Source organism: Conger conger, chromosome 7 (assembly GCF_963514075.1).
Source record: "Conger conger chromosome 7, fConCon1.1, whole genome shotgun sequence".
Lineage (NCBI taxonomy): Eukaryota > Metazoa > Chordata > Actinopteri > Anguilliformes > Congridae > Conger > Conger conger.
This window is the reverse complement of record NC_083766.1, coordinates 31,976,656-31,995,340: the sequence shown is the minus strand read 5'-3', so window position 1 is coordinate 31,995,340 and position 18,685 is coordinate 31,976,656. Positions and strand designations below refer to the sequence as shown.

At 44.9% G+C, this 18,685-nt stretch overlaps 1 protein-coding gene across 2 annotated transcripts in view; it reads left to right on the top strand.

Moving 5' to 3' along the window:
* LOC133132771 (membrane-associated phosphatidylinositol transfer protein 3-like) overlaps positions 1–18,685 on the top strand; it is a 110,384-nt gene that overhangs the window by 77,079 nt on the left and 14,620 nt on the right. For both annotated transcript variants that reach the window (XM_061248474.1, XM_061248473.1), the window contains exons 6-12: positions 384–573; positions 1,591–1,713; positions 2,203–2,375; positions 9,813–9,970; positions 10,122–10,292; positions 15,689–15,865; positions 17,164–17,312. In XM_061248474.1, the coding sequence (XP_061104458.1) occupies positions 384–573; positions 1,591–1,713; positions 2,203–2,375; positions 9,813–9,970; positions 10,122–10,292; positions 15,689–15,865; positions 17,164–17,312 (1,141 nt within the window). The remainder of the gene's footprint in view (positions 1–383; positions 574–1,590; positions 1,714–2,202; positions 2,376–9,812; positions 9,971–10,121; positions 10,293–15,688; positions 15,866–17,163; positions 17,313–18,685) is intronic.

The following is an 18,685-nucleotide window of genomic DNA, read 5'->3' as shown; positions in this document are numbered from 1 at the left end:
TCCTGTGCTGGAACACTGCAGTAGCAAGGGTGGGGACCTGCTTGCCCTCCAATACTTTTTAAAATAGCCAGAAATGTGCCATTTGGATTTCAGTACTGGACAACGAAAAAGGAAGGAAAAGGTTTGAAACCCCAAATGCTGCAACAGAAGCAGAGTAGCTGAAGCTATATGCATGGAAGAGCACTGTAAATACACGTTCACTCATTACGTATTCTCATTCTGGTCCGAGAGTGCATTGGCCAGATATTGTACTTGCCCGGGGTCCCAGGTCTTAGTAATTACCTTTAAAGAGTAAGAATAAAAAGGAAAAGCTGCAGTAGCGCAAAGGCCAGATTGGAGTATCCCTGCTTTAAGGGCCGCTGTGTGTCGCCTGTGTGCTGCAGCCTGAACCCGTACAGCTATGACGAGAGCTGCTTGTCCAGCAGTGTGGACCACCTCCCCCTCGCCGCGCTGCCCCTGCTGGCCATCGCAGCCCCCCATTACCAGGACGCCGTGGCGACAGTAATCGCACGAGCCAACCAGGCCTACCACAGCTTCTTACAGTCCCAGGACGGACAGGGCTTCATGGGACAGGTAAGGCCTGAGAAAAAAAATCAGCAGAGAAAAAGAACAGCACTTGCGGGAACACTACTCAATACAGTAAAAATACATTTCCCAGAATGCACTGCACAAAAGCTGACTAAAGTTTTCACAGCACTATTACTATGTGACATCAAAGGCAATACTTTTCAGTAAACAGTATTATCAGTGATAAATGGCAGATGTTATTTTGGTGGGGGCATAATGGTCAAACCCAATGAGGCCTTAATGTTATTATTAGAATGTCATTTGAATTTTATTCTACTTCCAGTTATTCCAGTTCAAATTCTGAAATATACAGAATTTTTTTACTAGATTTTTTGAGATATAATTTTTTATCATTCTAATATTTCAATAGACTCTAACCTTGTCTTGGTTTATTTCAGTGCATTGCAGTATATTCCATTTCTGTTGGTCTGAAATTAGAGAAGGTCATATTTAGTTCAGGTTGCAGTATGGGAAAGGCAGAAACAGTTCTTCAGGTTCATGAGCATATAATTGTGCTCCTGAAGGACTACATTTTCTGGTGGGGATAATCTTGTTTTTCGTTTACTCCGGCACAAATAAACCAGATGCTGTTGTAATACCCGGGGCTTTCAATGTCAGCACTGGTAATTATTTAAAAAAAGAACTGTGAAATACAATCAAACTTTAAAAATCCAATTAATTTACCTTGCGAGCACGGAGGTATGAATGCGGTGTACCCCGAAAGAGATTTGCCCCAGCAGGAGAATCATTTCATCTTAACGGAGTGTGTTATTGAAATTCAGAGTTTAAACAGCAGAATTAATGTAGGCAGCCTCACTGTGCATCCTCTGGAGATACCTCAGTTATGTCTGCTCGTGTTTTAGTCCAGCTCTCACAGTGAATCACATGAATGTATTTGGCATGTATCGGATGTTTTGGTCCAGGTTAAACAGTGAGTCACATGAATGTATCGGGCATGTATGTAATGTTTTTGTCCATGTTCCACAGTGACTTGCTCTGTGTCTCACCTTTCTTCTGGCCCAGGTGTGCCTGATTGGTGACTGTGTCGGAGGTGTTCTGTGCTTCGACGCCCTGTGTTTCAGCGGCAACCAGCGACACGGTAGCCCAGGCAACAACAGCAGGAACGACAGCACAGAGAGCTTGAAGGTAGAGCTTCTTCTGCCCTGTAATTGTATTTTCACACAATGTAATCACCAGTGTTAAATTGACTTCAACCAAGGTTGTTTGACTCTACTGGATAAAAGTTATGCTGCCATTGTGAAACACACTTTTGTACAGATTTTCTGAATGGACAGTTTTGCCTGGAACCAACCTGTTCTCGAAAAAGTGGATGATCTGATTTTATTTGAGATCATGATTTGTTCAAGCCATAGAAAACTGTAATATAAAATTTCTTTACTGCAGTCTGTGCAAAAACACAAAACTTTCCAAGGGTAGTTTTTTTTCAGTGTTGTGCCTCTTTACAGAGTCATGGCTGCTTTTTAGAGACCATCAATACAAACATCAAAAGCTCCCTGAGCCTTGTCTCAGTAATGAAACATTTCGGCTGTATTGATCTGAAACTGTCATGTTACACATCAGAGGGTAAAGATTTGTCCTTTTAAGTATCTCCCTCTCTGGGCTCCCCCTCGCCAGGATAATTCGGGGCTGCTGGGAGATGCCAGCCCCAGCCTGAGTTCCAGCAAGCGACTCAGCAAAAGCAACATCGATCTCTCTGTGCCCAGCGAGAGCGCCGCCATCACCAGACGGCCCCTCTGCCGGAAACAGAGCGACTCATCCCCCAGCCAGCACAGCATCTTCTTCAGCAGGTAGGGGAGCAGGGGAGAGCCAGGGACATTACGACAGAGGAGACGTTTGTATCATCTCCACCAATCATAGAGCACGTCGGCAGCAATGCCAATAGGGATTGGTGGATACTTTCTGCCTATTTTCTAGTAATTCCCACGGTGATTGCAGAAGTTGTTCTATTGGTTGTTGGTTATGTCCACTTAGTACTTTGTTTTACAGAAGATTGTTGGGTAACACTTTATTTAACAGCCTGTTAATTACTCAGTATCGACTATTTTGGTTTCAGAGGTAAGTACTATGAAATGGGCTGTAAAACGTAAACATACATACATAATGACTTTGTTTCATAGTACTTCCCTACTGAAGTAGTACTAATACTTACACAATTAGCTGTGTATTTACCCAGTAGTTAATAGGCTATTAACTAAAGTGTTACTGAATGTTTTGCCTTTCAAAACTGATTCATGCACACAACAGGGCAGGTAACAGCAATATTGCAGAACAAACGGTGGACAAATCACACACTGCATGCCACACATGCCACACATCACTTATAAAATGCACAGCCTCATTAACCCTTCCTATTACTACACTAAACCTCATTATTTCACTTTTGTCACCTGAAATGAACAAGGCCCTATAACTTTACCAGGATATTCTCATGTATGTTAATCTCTCTTTGCCGATTGAGCTGTTGAATTGGGGTTCATAAAAAGGATTTATTATGTCTGTAGTTAGGGTTACGAATGCGCTCTGTGATTGGTGGATCAGGTGTTTCACAGACCCACAAGTTATTACATGTTAAATACTTATTATTTAATTTAATCACCTGCGTGATTTAATCACCTTTGTCCATCATGAAGAAATAGAAGCCAAGGAGACAGTGTCAACACACAAAATATAGTATTCCCAAACATTTGCAGGAGGTTATATGAAGGTTCCTGCTGTTTACGTATGTGGAAAAGCCAAGGTTTGTTCATTGTGCACACCGCATTCAAATGGAATGGCAATTTGGTAGACACGCTCTTGAGCAGCATGAGACTGGAATAGCATTCCAGTAAATCGAATGACAACCATGGATTTTAATATATGACCTGAGGATGAAACAGGAGGGGGGCTACTCACATAGGAATGTTGTTACATAGCATTATACCATTGAGGAGTAGGGTTTTTAGAACAGCTGATACAGATGTAGGCCTATTACTGTATGTTGCAGGCAGAGGGAATTTCATCCATTGTATTGTTAATGAACTCTGCAATGCAATAAACCAACAATGCCAACAAGGAAGCATCTGGCTCAATTATTGTAATGCACAAGATTTGAAAAGATTTCTGGGATAGGGAAGCCCTTAAGGCTACAGCATTCAAGCATTCTATGTAAATCAATTATTCAAATCGCCCCCTACATCTATTACTGCTTAGCAATGTAACACTAGAAACATATTGAGTGTTTCATTTTGTAGTGAATTTAGGAGAAAGAAGACTGCTTAGAGCCAATCAACAATATCATTCGACATGATAATAGCGAGCGACATATCAAATCTAATTTTAAAGGCAAAGTGTCCGCAGATGTGGCTACATGCTTTGATGCATTTTGCTGTTGGAGAGATCAACCTCAACACATACAGTAAGGGAGCTAACGTTGGGTAACAATGTAAGACCATGTAAGTACGATTTAAATAGACACTCTCACGTTCAGTATTTTGTATCCGCAACTCTGCGAAACGTTTAAACTGACATCTTGATTAGTGCAAACAAATAACGCATCTTTTAGATGAAGTAGTTTAATAAATACATTGTCTCTGCTAGGCGCTTGCTCTTCTGCATTTGACAAGCTCCTGTGTGTGCCATCACATTTCAATACTTGAGGAGGAATGTCACACCTGACAACGACATAGCATATGGAGGAACAATTACAGAATGTAAATAAGTCAAATGGATATTTCTACAAAACTGCCAGTGTGAAAAGTATCAAATATGACATTTTTAAGATGAAGAATTAAGGATTACAGCTTAAACAGTTTTCATTTCTGTCTTCCCATGCTATTTTGCCAGTTCATTGCTTTCCAATTCTCGCTTGATGTCAGTACTTTACTCTGATTACATATTTCTCATTTTGGACTACCAGATAAACTTATTCATTTTCCATCTCTCAAGCAGCTTAATGAGGAGAGTCGTTATCTCCTTCACATTAGCACGTAAAATCTCCACCGTCAGGTGAGCAAATGATTAAGTACTTTGCAACGTGCCGTAGAATGTGCAAAATGGCTCATGAACTGAGCAATTTCAAAACAGGGAATGACAGATTCAAACAGAATGGTAGATGATAATATAGAAGAAACCAAATGAAAGTGCAATGTTAATAGTGAATTTTTTTTTCCTGTTCTGCCTTTTCATTTCCTGTTTTGACTCTCCTTTTAAGATTTTAAACGTCCTTTCCCTCTCTCCTTTCCTGCTTTGCCATTTCTCACACCATGTTAATTCAGCTTGAACGGAGATTACATTTTATCCAAATGGGATAAAGTGTACTCTGTTGGAGTGAAATATACCCTATCGCTGTTGATTTAACTGTGAACATTTTGCTGTGCATACTAAATTCCTCAAGCCGGTGTGTTATCCCTATTTCACATTTGCGCTTTCCATAAACATCAGCAGAGCATTTCCACACAAACCATTCCTTATCTTCCTGCATTTCCCATCCCAGATAACAAGGGACCTGATGCAACACTATTGCTAATGCTAAATCAGCAAGCTAGCACTGCTGTGCGTCCATCTCATAAATAAAATATTGATCACCCAAACGAGCTCTTGTATTCTCAGAAGACGGTGTTGTACTGATAATAATAATGTATGAGCGTGGCTTATCAGCACTTTCTGGTACAACATTGCAGTGTTATAATGTATGAGGTTGAGACAGTCGATAACTCTTGTTTGCGTGATGCCAAGAGAGGTGGAAGGAGTAGAGGGGACTGCTCTTCCTCATTGGCTGCTGTCATCTGTGCCTGTTCCCTCCCATAGCCCAGGAGGCCTACAGGACTTGATTATAGCAACCTTAGGTGCTATTTCAGGTGCTGCCCATTGACTTTGTTTGGCCTGTTATAAAAGCCCAGTCTCCTTTGCCATTGGAGGAGACTTGGTGCGATACAGCCACTGAGTGGTTAAGGACCTCCAGTTCTCCACACTAAAATACTGTAAATGTTTTCCTCTCTGTGCCATCACAAGAGGATATGATTATCTTTTTCCTGTTTATTTAGTACCCAGACCTGGGCAGAGCTTCATGTTGTGTGCAGTAATTTGGTTTTGGGAATTCAATCCACTTTAGGTTATTGGTTTCTTCCATCTGCATGTTTTTTTTCCTCAATTGCTGCCCTGCACGGTGATTTGACATGAAATTACATCCACATACTGAAGAATTCCTGTAATGTTCTGTGGGGATTTTTTAAATTAATCGAATTTCAATTAATTTCTGGAAATGACTAAATTGATATGGGCTTAACCTTAACCCTGATACCGCCCCCACCCAAAGTATGCAGGCAAAAGGAAAATAACTAGGAACCGGAGCTAATCTAGCCAGTATGGTCCCAGCTCTGCAGATGAAGCTATATTGTTGCAGTCAAAGCTTCTCAGTAGACTAACCAGAGCAGAGAGAAATCACACCTGCAGTGTCATGGTCACTGGGCAGGCCAGTGGTTTTCTTTGCTGATGATCATCTAGCAGACAACTGGTGGCTAGTGGACTTCTGCCACGATAGTTTGGCAGACTGTATGTCCATCTCCAGTTTTTAATGAATGTGGATTTGTGTCTGAATTAGCATTGGCATCCATTCCATTTCGCGGTTCAATTGGCTTAGGAAATGAAGTGCAATCACACATTAATTTAAAAGCCCTTCTAGGGCAGCTGGGTGGCTCATTTGGTTAAGGTTAAGGTTAAGGATATAGACTGCATGTTAAAGTGACATATGAAAGGTTTTCCTCTGACTCCACCCTATGCAAGCTTAGCTGACTTCTGCAGTGGGAAAAGCAGCAAACTGCTGACGCCACCTGTTTTGGAGGTGATCCGCTGTTGGCTACACTCTCCTGAATTGGCAGTAGGGCTTACGCATGAATGGCAGTGTTTGCAGAAGGTTGACCATTCCAAATTAGAGAGGGAATCGAACAAGCTCAGCCCCATGTTGGATGGCAAATTTATATAAAAAAAACTAGGAAGAAGAAGAAAAAAAATTAATTGAAAACCCTTTGAGCCATTCACCATTTTTCAGTTAATTAACCCGATTGCGACTGATTTTCACAACTGACTGAACTGATGAGGAATTGACCCTCGACTCTGGTTTGCATTGTCACAGAAATTGTAGAGAAGCAGTAATAGCTTTCTTAATGACTGCAGTCATAAATACGTGGAAATGCATCTTTTACATCTTATCACAAACGGAGGGAAGAGCACGCGGGCACCGTGAGCGACTGCGTCTATAAATCTAAAGTAATCAGTTGAGAGGTTAGACCGCGCGATTCGGAGCTGCGGCCGACACCGCGCGTTTATTTACGTGCCTTTATTAATTCCGCTCGTCTGCCAGTCCACGCTTTGTGGGGCGCGTCAGCGCTGGAAGCGTAAATTACCCTGGAAGCGGCGTGGCCGCCTGCCGCTCGCCCGGGTTATCGCACGACGGGTCAGTCTCGTTCCCCCGTCCCTTATTAATATCCGCCACACGCTCAGCCTGCCTGTCTGCCCGCTCCGCTCTAAAAATAGCCTCTTAGCTGAGCCGGTGTGCGTGTGCAGATGCACTAATCCTGCAGGTGAGCAGCCGTGTACTCCAACCGCCTTACCTCTATAAATAGCACAGGTAAGGGCTGTGACATCATCGCCGCTGCACTCTGCGCAGTGCAGGAGGGGGGTCCGGGTGTGGGGGAGGAGAGGGGCCCCCCCAGGGGGATAAAAACAAGGCCTGTCCCCCATACCGCCGGAACCACACCTTCCCTAAAGATTCAGCACCCTCTTATTACGCCGGCCAAAAAAGGAAAGCCTCCTTTGGTGCCAAAACAACTAGATTTTCTCACCAAACAGCTAGGTCTCCTCCTCTTCATGTCGCACTGATTGAGCGCTCCCATTATTGTCATCTCCCCCAGGCCACAGGCCCTTTGCTTTGCCTCTGTGACTCTTTGGTCTTATAAAAGACAGGCCCTGTCGCAGAGTGCATCCAGGGTCAGGTTAACGGTCGGCAGCTCCTGACTCTCCGCCGAATCGTGCTGGTGCAGAGGGGAACAGTGGGAATCTGTTTGTGGAGTGCTAAAAAGCCTTTTCACACTGCTCTGATTATTGACTATAGAGAGGGGGCTCATGGGGCTGTGTGTATACACATGGACGGAGACAGACACACACACACACATACACATAAACACACACACAAACACCCATACTATGCATGCAAACACACCCTCACACGCACATCTGTCTATTGGACAGACAGACTGAAAGACAGACAGGCAGCAGCTGACAGCCACCTTCCCCGGGGCGGGCGAAACCCGGTCCAGACGACGATCGATGGCGCATTGATCTGGACACTTCACTGGCTGGCTCCTCTAATCCGCACTCCCAACGCGCGCATTAGGCAGCGCCGTGGAAACGTGGCGGGGATAGGGGATGAGAGGTGCTGGAGAGCGGCCGCCAGGCTGCGCTTGAGGAGAGGGCTCATCATGCATTGGGAACCGCCGCTGTTAAGTGCACTCCGTCAGCTCTCGTGCCGTACAGCGCAGCCCTTCCCCGCTGTACAGCTGGAGTCAGGCTAGCTCCAGATGGAGGCAAGGCTGCTGCGACAGTGCGGCAAGATTGCCTTCCGAAATCAGGAGTGCTGCCAGAGTGCCGCTTGCTATCTGAAACCACTGCCAGTGCTCCATGATACCGCTACCAGATCTTCATTTGCTGCTGTTTATGAAGTGCACGTTGGCTGTGGCCACGTTGGCGAGACCACTGCCAGTGCTCCATGATACCACAACCAGATCTTCATTTGCTACTGTACATGGAGACCATTATCAGAGTTTCATGAGACCACAACCAGAGCTGAATAAGACCATAAACAGACATTCATAAGACCTCTACCAGATCATAATGTGCTATATAAAGACCGTTATCAGGGTTTCATACCAGGTACTTATGTGTAATTATGAGGCAACTATTTTGATTTCAGAGGCAAGTACTATGAAATGGGCTGTAAAGCATATTTCCATAGTACTTAACAAGTTTGTTTCATGGTACTTACCTCTGAAGTCAAAGTAGTCACTTAATAATTAGACAAGTAGCTGTGTATTTACGCAATAAATACTGGGTAATTAACGGACTATAACATGAGGTGTTACCTTCAATGTGAATCTGACTTATTTGAGCAGCTCTTTGTTCCTCTCCTGTTTATCTCACGTGTGGTTGTTTGGATGCAGTGGCACACAGCCGTGGTTCTCTTGCGTGTCCTGCAGACCAGCAGCACCACCTCTGGAGGCCTGATCTGACACGGTCAGCCTGGCGGGGATACATATACGCACCACCTCCGTCAGTGAGCCAGTGATTCCCAAGCTCCGTGCAAAAGGGGGTTTTTATTGAGTCCCCGTGACGGTTCACTTCAGCTCAGTCCTTTTGGGAGACGCCGTCGCTCTACTTCAGCTCCAGTTTCGACTTACTGCTGTATCGGCATGACGTACACTCACTGAACGCTTTGTGCGGTAGACCCGTACACCAGCTTGTTAATGCAACTATGTAATCAGCCAATCATGTGGCAGCAACTAAAGGCAAGATGTTGACCATGTTTTTCATTCCAAATTTCAGAAGGGGGAATGTGATCTAATTGACTTTGACCGTGGAATGATTGTTGGTGCCAGACAGGGTGGTTTGAATATGTCAGGAACTGCTGATCTCCTGGGATTTTCATGCACAACAGTCACTAGTTTGCAGAGAATGGTGCAAAAAACATCCGGTAGGCAACAGTTCGGAGGGCAAAAATGCCTTGTTCATGAGAGAGGTCAGTGGAGAAGGGCCAGCATAGTCAAACCTGACAGGAAGGTGACAGTCACACAAATAACCATGCATTACAACAGTGGTATGCAGAAGAGCATCTCTGAGCACACAACACATCAAAACTCTTAAGTGGATAGGCTACAGCAGCAGAAGTAATGTCTCAATACTCTGAAAGTAAAACTAAGTCTAATAAATACCTTATAAAGTGCTCACTGAGTGTATTTTTACAATGCACATTGCCAATGCTTATGTAATTAATGTCATAACAATGCCTCTTTCCTGCTCTCTCTCTCCCTCCCTTTCTTTATCTCTCTCTCTCTCTCTCTCTCTCTCTCTCTCTCTCTCTCTCTCTCTCTCTCTCTCTCTCTCTCTCTCTCTCTCTCTCTCTCTCTCTCTCTCTCTCTCTCTCTCTCTCTCTCTCTCTCTCTCTCTCTCTCTCTCTCTCTCTCTCTCTCTCTCAGCCTGATGCAGGAGGAGGAGAGTTCGCGTCCAGGCAATGGCTCCAGTCTGGTACTAAACCCAGGCCACTTTGACTTTGAGGTCTCTGACTGTTTCCTGCTGGGCTGCCCCTTGGGGCTGGTCCTGGCTATGAGGAGAACTGTGCTCCCTGCCGTGTCAGGTTAGCGTCACCTACATCTCCTGCCAACACACAGACACACGCTTGTGTGCACAGTCATACACATACACATGCACATACAGTAAGTACTAGCTTACACACACACACACACACATACCATGGTAATTTGTGCATATCTGTCCTCTCCCCCTAGCGGCCCAGCTCCGTCCGGCCTGCTCCCAGATCTTTAACCTGTTTTACCCCTCGGACCCATCCGCCTCCCGGCTGGAGCCCCTGCTGCACCCCCATTTCCACCAGCTGCCCCCATTCGCTGTCCCCCGCTACCAGCGCTCCCCGCTAGGGGACGGCCGATCCACTCTCATAGGTAAGAGCCATGCATGTGCTGGGCCACAAACACACACACACACACACTCAAAACTCACACACACACACACACACACACACACTCAAACTTACACACACACACACACACACACAAACTGAAAACTCACACACACACACAGACTCAAACTCACACACACTCAAAACTAATAATAATGATTATGATAATGATATGATAATGATTTTTATAGTAACATTATACACTAAAAAAGTCACATTTACTCTTTGAAACTAAATAGAACTACACTTGTTCTTATTTCCATTTTTCTAAATATAGTTTGAGACCGGGGCCCTGTTTCACAAAGCAGGATTGCTGAGATGGCTGGATCACTCAGTAAAACCAGGAACCCGTACAAAACTCCAACATGGGCTGAAATAAAAAGAGATGTGTTGGCCTTTAATTAACCGCCTGCTTTGTGAAATACCCCTCAGGCTTGAACTCTTTCTACACTTCTAAGCCTCACTCAGATTGTAACCTGGAAGCTCCCTAGAAAAGGAGCCATATCTGTGCCCTAAATTCAAGTTCCTATCTGATATCGTTGTACTCCGGGTATTCTAGCTGCCAATCTTGGTATGCTAGTTGGTAAGTTGATGTATTCTTCAAGGGCTCAAATTGTATCTATGTGGTCACGCTAGGGTCCTCATCACACTTGTATTTTCCTCTAGGGTCCTCATCACGCTTGTACTTTCCTCTAGGGTCCTCATCGCACTTGTCCCTGTGTTCGATTTGCACTTCATTGTACGTCGCCCTGGATAACAGCGTCTGCTAAATGCCTACAATGTATTGTAATGCTTTGACACATCCAGTGGTTTTCCGTTCATGGATTTAGCATGAGTCCATTTCATCCCAAATTCTTTTTGTGGTGATCTGCACCTAGCTACAGTAGGTGATTTCATTCTCTCTGTCCTCCAGATTTGTCCTTTTTTCCTTACCCTCTCTCTCTCTTTCTCCTCTCCTATTACAGTACCTCACAGTCAACTAATGGTGTGTCTCTTTCAATCGGAGAAGTGCTCTGTCCTTCTGTATCTCTCAGCAGCAGGCTGGTTGCCCCCTTAATTTGCCTTCTTTAATGCAGGGGGAGTCTGCATGCAGACATAATGTCCCTTTGACCACCAGCGTCATACATGTCTACTTCATTGATATAGATTGTAGTGGACTGCAGTTACGAGACACAGTCTACGCTTCAAAATAAAAGCTCTTACAATGCACTGTCTTGTTATTTCATTAATTTCCATAATAGGTGGGCACGCATTAGCTAAGGTTTTTTTAAAAAAAACAGTGAGTAATGCATTTGCGCTCTGTGTCATTAGGCAGTAGTTAGCTCCGCCATTTACCTGAGGAATGGCAGACATTGTGGGGACCGAGACGCGGCAGGAGATGGATGCGGCGTGAGGTAGAGCGGAGAGAAGGGGCCTTTGGCGGCGGTTGTTCTGTCTGTCTTTTCCCCGGGGCGTCTTTGAAAGGAAGATCAGTATTCTGCTACACGCGCCCGCGGCTTGCAATTAGGGCGCTTTCACCTCGGTCAGTTCAATAGCGGGAGGCTGAGACCAGCGATGTGAAGAGTTAAAAAAACACCCATCTGAAACCAGCAGCCAGGCAAGCCACTTCAGTCTGCTACCGTCAGCTGGCTGTTTTATCTCTCAGATACTTAACACCCACTTAACATATGGGCATGCCCCTAAAGACACATGCACAAACACGTGTGCACAAATACAAAAAAAAACACATGCAAACACACACACATCCTAAACATGCACTCAGTGACCACTTTATTAGGTGAATATATTGAAACACACACACTCACTCACGCACATGTGTGCCAGCACAGACAGCTGGACACACAGTCCAAGAGTTCAGATATGCAGCTATGATACAGGAATAAATGGCAGAGCTTGCTGACTGATTCCCTGTGGAGATAGGATTGATTTGTTCATGTTAAAGCCAGGCCCTGTCATTTTTACCTGTTCTTTTCTCTGGAGGACCATGGCCTCACTTACACCCTCCAACATGGCTCCAGCAGCCATCAGGCTGTCAGTGAAATTGACTGCAGTGCACTGCAGTCAGAATTTCAACATTTTTCAGAATAGCCAAATGGCCTGTCACTCAGAAACCAATCAGAGCAGCCCTGAAAAACCGACCTCAGTAAACACAGGAGAGGTGCAAAGGAAACGTATATATCTGAAGGCTTCTATCAATGAGCAACTGCACATTCACACACACAGACACACACAAACAAAGAAACTCACAATAGTGCTGTAAAGCAATGTTAGCTGAAAGGACAGTTAGTGGAACAATTTACTGGTTCAATTTCATCCCTCCTGGAAAAAGGAGAATAAAAACAGAAAGAAACAGAGTACTTTTAGGGCAGTTATCCAAGAGTTGGGCTAAGGCAAGATGTGAAATGTGCCAGAAATCAGCCTTGTGTAAATACAATTAACCCTTTACCCGCAGGCCTGTTTTCAATACTATAAAATAAAGCTGTTTCACGGTGTGGCAGCACATAGCAGAGACATGGATGATGGCTGCATTTGAAGGGCACATGTGTGCCATCAAGAATAAAGTATCAAAACCTAAGAAACACACAAGAAAGTATGTATGGTATACATAATCTTAAAAAAAAAAACATACATTTCCATAAACTAATATTAATTGCACCAAATCTAACAGTTAATCTCCAACATGTTTCCCACCACGAGAATAAAATATTTTGCAGATATCTAAAAGCAGTGACATTCTGCGAATGTTTTTCCAAGAAGAGGCGCAATGCTTTAATGCTTTTGGCGTGCCAAAATCTCTACAAATGGTATATTTTGGATAATGGTGTGAACACGTTCTCTACACCCTAAAACAAGTTTTCTTCACTCAAAATGACGTATCTTGAACAGATAACAGAGGAAAATCAATTCTAACATGAATTCTAAAATCAATTCTTGCCTTCGGCCTTACCGCTACTAGAAGTAGGCATTCTTCCGGATTTCCAATTGGATTGTCGCAATATTATTTCTCTCTGACAACGCATCTAGAAAGATTTTTACATGAATGACGTAAAACAATTGAATCTTGAATCAAACTTCTGCAAATTTCATTGTAGCACATGGTTTTATTGTAGCATGTGTAATATACAAACTAAAGACATGCCTCAACAGCATTCACTAGATATCACAATTTTACAATGTTAACACTATTATGATGATAATGATGATGATGAAGCTGATGAAGATGATGAAGATGATGATGAAGCTGATGAAGATGATGAAGATGATGAAGATGATGATGATGAAGCTGATGAAGATGATGATGATGAAGATGATGAAGATGATGAAGATGATGAAGCTGATGAAGATGATGATGATGATGAAGAAGCTGATGAAGATGATGATGATGATTATTTATTTATTTTTTCTACACAGCAGGCATTTCTATTTTAAAAAATGTATGTACAGTTTTTTTGTAGCTGGCCTTTTCAGAGAAAGATACGGCGTGTCAAATACAGACTAGCCATGAACAGCTATTTCATAACAGCCCAGCCAGTCACCCCATCTGACTAACACACGCAGGGGGCAGGAGAAGCAGCAGAGGCAGGCCAGAGATAAAGTAAACGGAGCTAATAAAGCCTGCTGTAGATAAGGGGAAGAGGGATGTCACTTACCCGGGCGTGTCAGGGCCTGCCAGGGAGCTGCAGCTGTTTGCCCCTGGTGATTTAATACCAAAACTGTTTCGTTCTTGCTCAAGAGATGTATTGTGTCTGATTTCCATCCATCCATCCCATCCTACAGCTCGTAGTAAACAGGAAGCATACATTTATTCTACAACAGGCCGCATAGTTCTCTTCTTGAATTTAAATAATTTATGAAATCTGCGTGAAAATGAGCTTGATAAAAATCTGCTTAAGCTTAATGAATACCCTGCTTATGCCTTAACGTGCCCTTAACTTACTCTTAAAATGCACAACGCATACACATTCGCGCACACACAGAAAATACACACGCACGCACATACACGCACACGTACGGATGAAGGCTCTTTTGGGGGAAGGTCCGTGTAGGTAGGTGTATGTCCTGGCCATCTCCGCACAGTGTCTAATGAGATGTTTTCTGGGGCTTTGGCGGTGATGGGTGAACAGATGTCACCACATCCATTGACCTGTGGACGCCCTCACGACCGCATGATTGCATTATCTCTGAAAACAGGGCAATAAGCGCACCATCGCAATGGCTTATTCCCGCTCACGGTGCAGTCAGCCAAATCAGCTATATAGGGAAGCCTGAGGGGAAACAGTGGGCTTTCCGCACAATTCAGAACGTCAGACTCCACGCGGCCAGAGTGAGCAGGCAGAGTCACAGCTGACTGGACTCCACCCTCTCCACCCTCTGCCCTCCACCCTCCACCCTTCCCTCTCCACCCTCCACCCTTCCCTCTCCACCCTCTGCCCTCCACCCTCCACCCTTCCCTCTCCACCCTCTCCACCCTCCACCCTTCCCTCTCCACCCTCCACCCTTCCCTCTCCAACCTCTCCACCCTCCACCCTTCCCTCTCCACCCTCTCCACCCTTCCCTCTCCACCCTCTCCACCCTCTCCACCCTTCCCTCCTGCTCTACATCTTCATCTGCAGTCGTTTTGTTCATTCCGTTGTCGTGGCGAGCGGTGACCGGAACAGTGACTGACAGACGTTAAGCCGTGGATGCGAACGCCCTTGGCTGTATGCGGTTCAGGCAGTGGGGAAGGGTTAGAATGTAGGGGGCACAGGGAAACAATGCACTCACCCTCAACATGAAGTGCAGAAGCAATGTTTGCTGACACAGATTCAAATCAATTATGGGCATGTCAAAAACACTGTGAATTGTTGCAACAAAAAAAAAGGATTACCATCTTATTTAAAAGTGGTTTCAGATAATAAGATAAAAATTTTTTAAAACCCACAATCTATTATCATGTCCACAGTGTATGGTAAATAACCTGTGGTAAATACATGGTTATAAAATATCACTTCTCACATAAAAAATACTTTTGAATGAAAAAAGGATTAAAATGTGATCATATACACAGGACCTAGAAGCTGGTTTGACTCTTGAATACATTGTATGGGCTATGTCAGTGAGTAGAACATTTTGAACTGAAAATGTATCTCTCTCATTCCCTCTCTCACAACCGCCCCATTCTCTCCTCTCTCCCACCATTCCTGTCCCTCTCACTTCCCTCCTCTTTCTCTCCCACTCTTTCTATCTCTTTTTCTCTCCTTCACTCCCTCTCCTGCTCTTTCCCTCTCCCCTTCCGTGACTCCCTCCCTCTCTCATCCTCCCTCCCTCTCTCTCGGTCCCCCCTCCCCTTCTCCCTCTCTCTCTCTGTCCGTCTCGCCGCCCGCTGTGCACTCTCTCCAGCCGACGCCATCCACAGCAGCCCCGCGGTGTTCCTGGGAGGGGGCTCCAGAGGTGGGGGCCTGCCTCCCCCCTCCCCCACGGCGGAGAAAGAGGGGGTCGGGCAGCGCAGAGGCAGCCAGGCCAGCATGGACAGCGAGGCGTTTTCGGAGAGCCAGCTGGCCAGCAGCATCTCGAACAGTGAGTGAGGAGGCGAGGAGGAGGCGTGGAGGAGGCTAGGAGGAGGCGCTCCACCGCCGCACACGCAACGCCATATGGCCCGTCTGCGCTTTCCTCCCCAAACTCTCGCCATAAAGCATACGTCCTTCACAAATCATTTCCAGGTTCTATTTTTAATTGCACATAGCGTTTACGTGCTGTGGTTTCACAGACAGCTTCAGATACTCGGATCCTAGTCGATGTCGTGACCGCAGGGAAATATATTTCTCTTCCATCAACTGTACTGTTATTTTTTATTTACGTTTTACTGAAATTTGGCAGTTGGTATGCTTCACATTATGGGACTGGCAGGAACAGGCAGGATATGAACTTTAAGTGTTCTATTGAAAGTTAGCATAATTGGTTTGCCATTTAGCAGTGACTATAAAATATCTGTCTGAAGAATTCTCAAAAGCCAAGTGTGCAATACTGTGTGTGATTGACAAGGTGTATAACACTGAATTACAAACAGCTAAACAGCTACAAGACGGTGCCTGAACAGCAAAGATCTTTGTGCTTCACACATATGAGAAGTGAATCTCTCCTTATCTCTCTTTTTATATCAAATGCGCATGTGTGTGTGTATGTGCGTGTGTGTGTGTATATAATATGTCATAAATTAAAACATAACATTTGGTCTGTGGCAGTTAGTAAACAAACAACACAATAATAGCAAATAAGTCATGCGTGATATATTATTGTCCCTTTTTTGAACGAGCAATTTATTTCTGTCTGTCTGCCAAGGAAGCAAGTTTTTAAGCAAAGCAGAAAATTTGGTTATGAACAGAGTGAGCAAAGCGTGGTTGTAATTAGCTGAATAATGAAGCGCTTATCGATTGAGACAGAAATCCGCATTGGCTCTGGTCCTGTTTTTCCTGCAGTCAGTTGTGGGTCCCCTTTAAATCACGCGCCAGTATGTCGGGTACCTGCATGTTGGTCTTTCAGGTGCTTTTTTTGTCGTTTGCAAATGAAAACTCTTTCAACAGACCTTCCATCTTAATGCCCTCTCTCTTTATCTGATACCTCCATCACAAACATTGTGTGTGCCCTCTCAATGCCTCTGCCTCCCTGTCACGTTTCTCATTCTTTTCTCTGTGTACTGTTCTGTTCTTTTGTGTCACTTAAGAGCTGTATCTCTCCTCCCTCGCTCTCTCTCTCTCTCTATCTGGCACTCTCTCTCTCTCCCGCTCTCTCTCTCTCTGTCTCCCTCTCTCTCTCTCCCTCTCTCTGTCTCCCCCCCCCCCCCCCCCTCTCTCTCTCTCTCTCTGCCTCTCCTCCAGTCTCTGGGACGTGGTGGGGGTCCAAGCGGCTGGACTACGCTCTGTATTGCCCAGACGTCCTCACTGCCTTCCCTACTGTGGCGCTGCCCCATCTCTTCCACGCCTCCTACTGGGAGTCCACTGATGTCGTGGCCTTCATTCTCAGACAGGTGAATTCTTTCTCTCTCCCTCTCTCTCTCTCTCTCTCTCTCTCCCTTCCTTTCTCTGTCTCTCTCAGCCCTCTCTCTCTTTCTCTGAACCTGGGGGATATCTGGAAGACCGCAGCCTGCTTCAGCATTTGCTCCTGTACAAACTGTTCTACACAGCAGGCTCTGAGTACACGCGTGGGGGGAATTGCCAAAGCGGTTATTCCTGTTTTTAAATTGTATGTTTTCTACCCTTTTTTCTCCACGATTTTGTAATGGCCAGTCATTCTCCAGCTGCAGCCGCGTGTCTCTTGTCAGTTGGTGAGAGCGTAGACAAGCATATCCTCTCCTCCGAAGCACGCGATATCAGCCGCCTCTTCTCAGAAGACGGGCCCGTGCTGTCATCGCGCGGAGAGACGCTTCATGAGCAGCTTAATTGGCGAGGTTCCGGGCGCCTGGTGAACCAGCGGGAGCCGTTGGAGCGTGGCGTGACGCTGTCATCCTGGGCCGACTGGCACCCTCCCGTCACTAGAGTCCATTGTGCAGCACCCTGTGGGGCAGCGATGGCACTGTCATAGACTTCTGTTCCTTTTTCATAAACAAAAACAATAAAGAGAGAGAGGGACCGCACTTGTTACACGTCATAGAAACATGCCATACGTGTACAGCTATGTGCCCAAATGTGATTTCTTCCAAAAGCTAAAACTATCACAGAAACTATTACTATAGAGTGAAGAGGCCCCTAGCATCTATTCAGCTTCAAAATGGCAGTTTGCTCCACCAGCCTTGCCTTAATGAACCACTGTTCTCCCAGAGCTCAGCCAACTGTGACTTTATACACTACATCGTTCTCAAGGCTCATTTTCTCTCCTCCTTACTGATTTCTACAGGCACCCCTTTATTCTCAAGGTCAGACGTCTACAAATTCAACCAAAAAAAAATTACTTATTTTATTCTCTATCATGAAATTCTTGAACTCCATTCATGAACACAGTGACTGTTTGTCCTTGGAATGGGCCAAGACATCAGCGGGAGAGCTATTTTTGTCAAAATGGATTGAGTGGAAGATAAATACATCTTTTTCACTTCTGCGTATAAAAATAAATACTTCAGAGTATTTCAGGCCTTCGCTTTTGCTTTTTTGATAACAGGCTTCCAGCTACTGCTATTACATGATGCACCCTGCCTGCCCATTCTCTAGTGTTTGGGGCTGCCATGCACAGCGAAAAGCAGGCAGGCAGTGCAATTTGGTTTGCTTGTGTACTTGAGCTTTAGCCACAGTGAAAAAGGCACTGTGCCAAAACACAACATGATGTTTCAATAAAATCACCCATTTCTAAGGGTAAGCTTTGGAGGGTTGTTTCCCAGACACGGTGTTGCTTCAGTGTTTCTTAAAT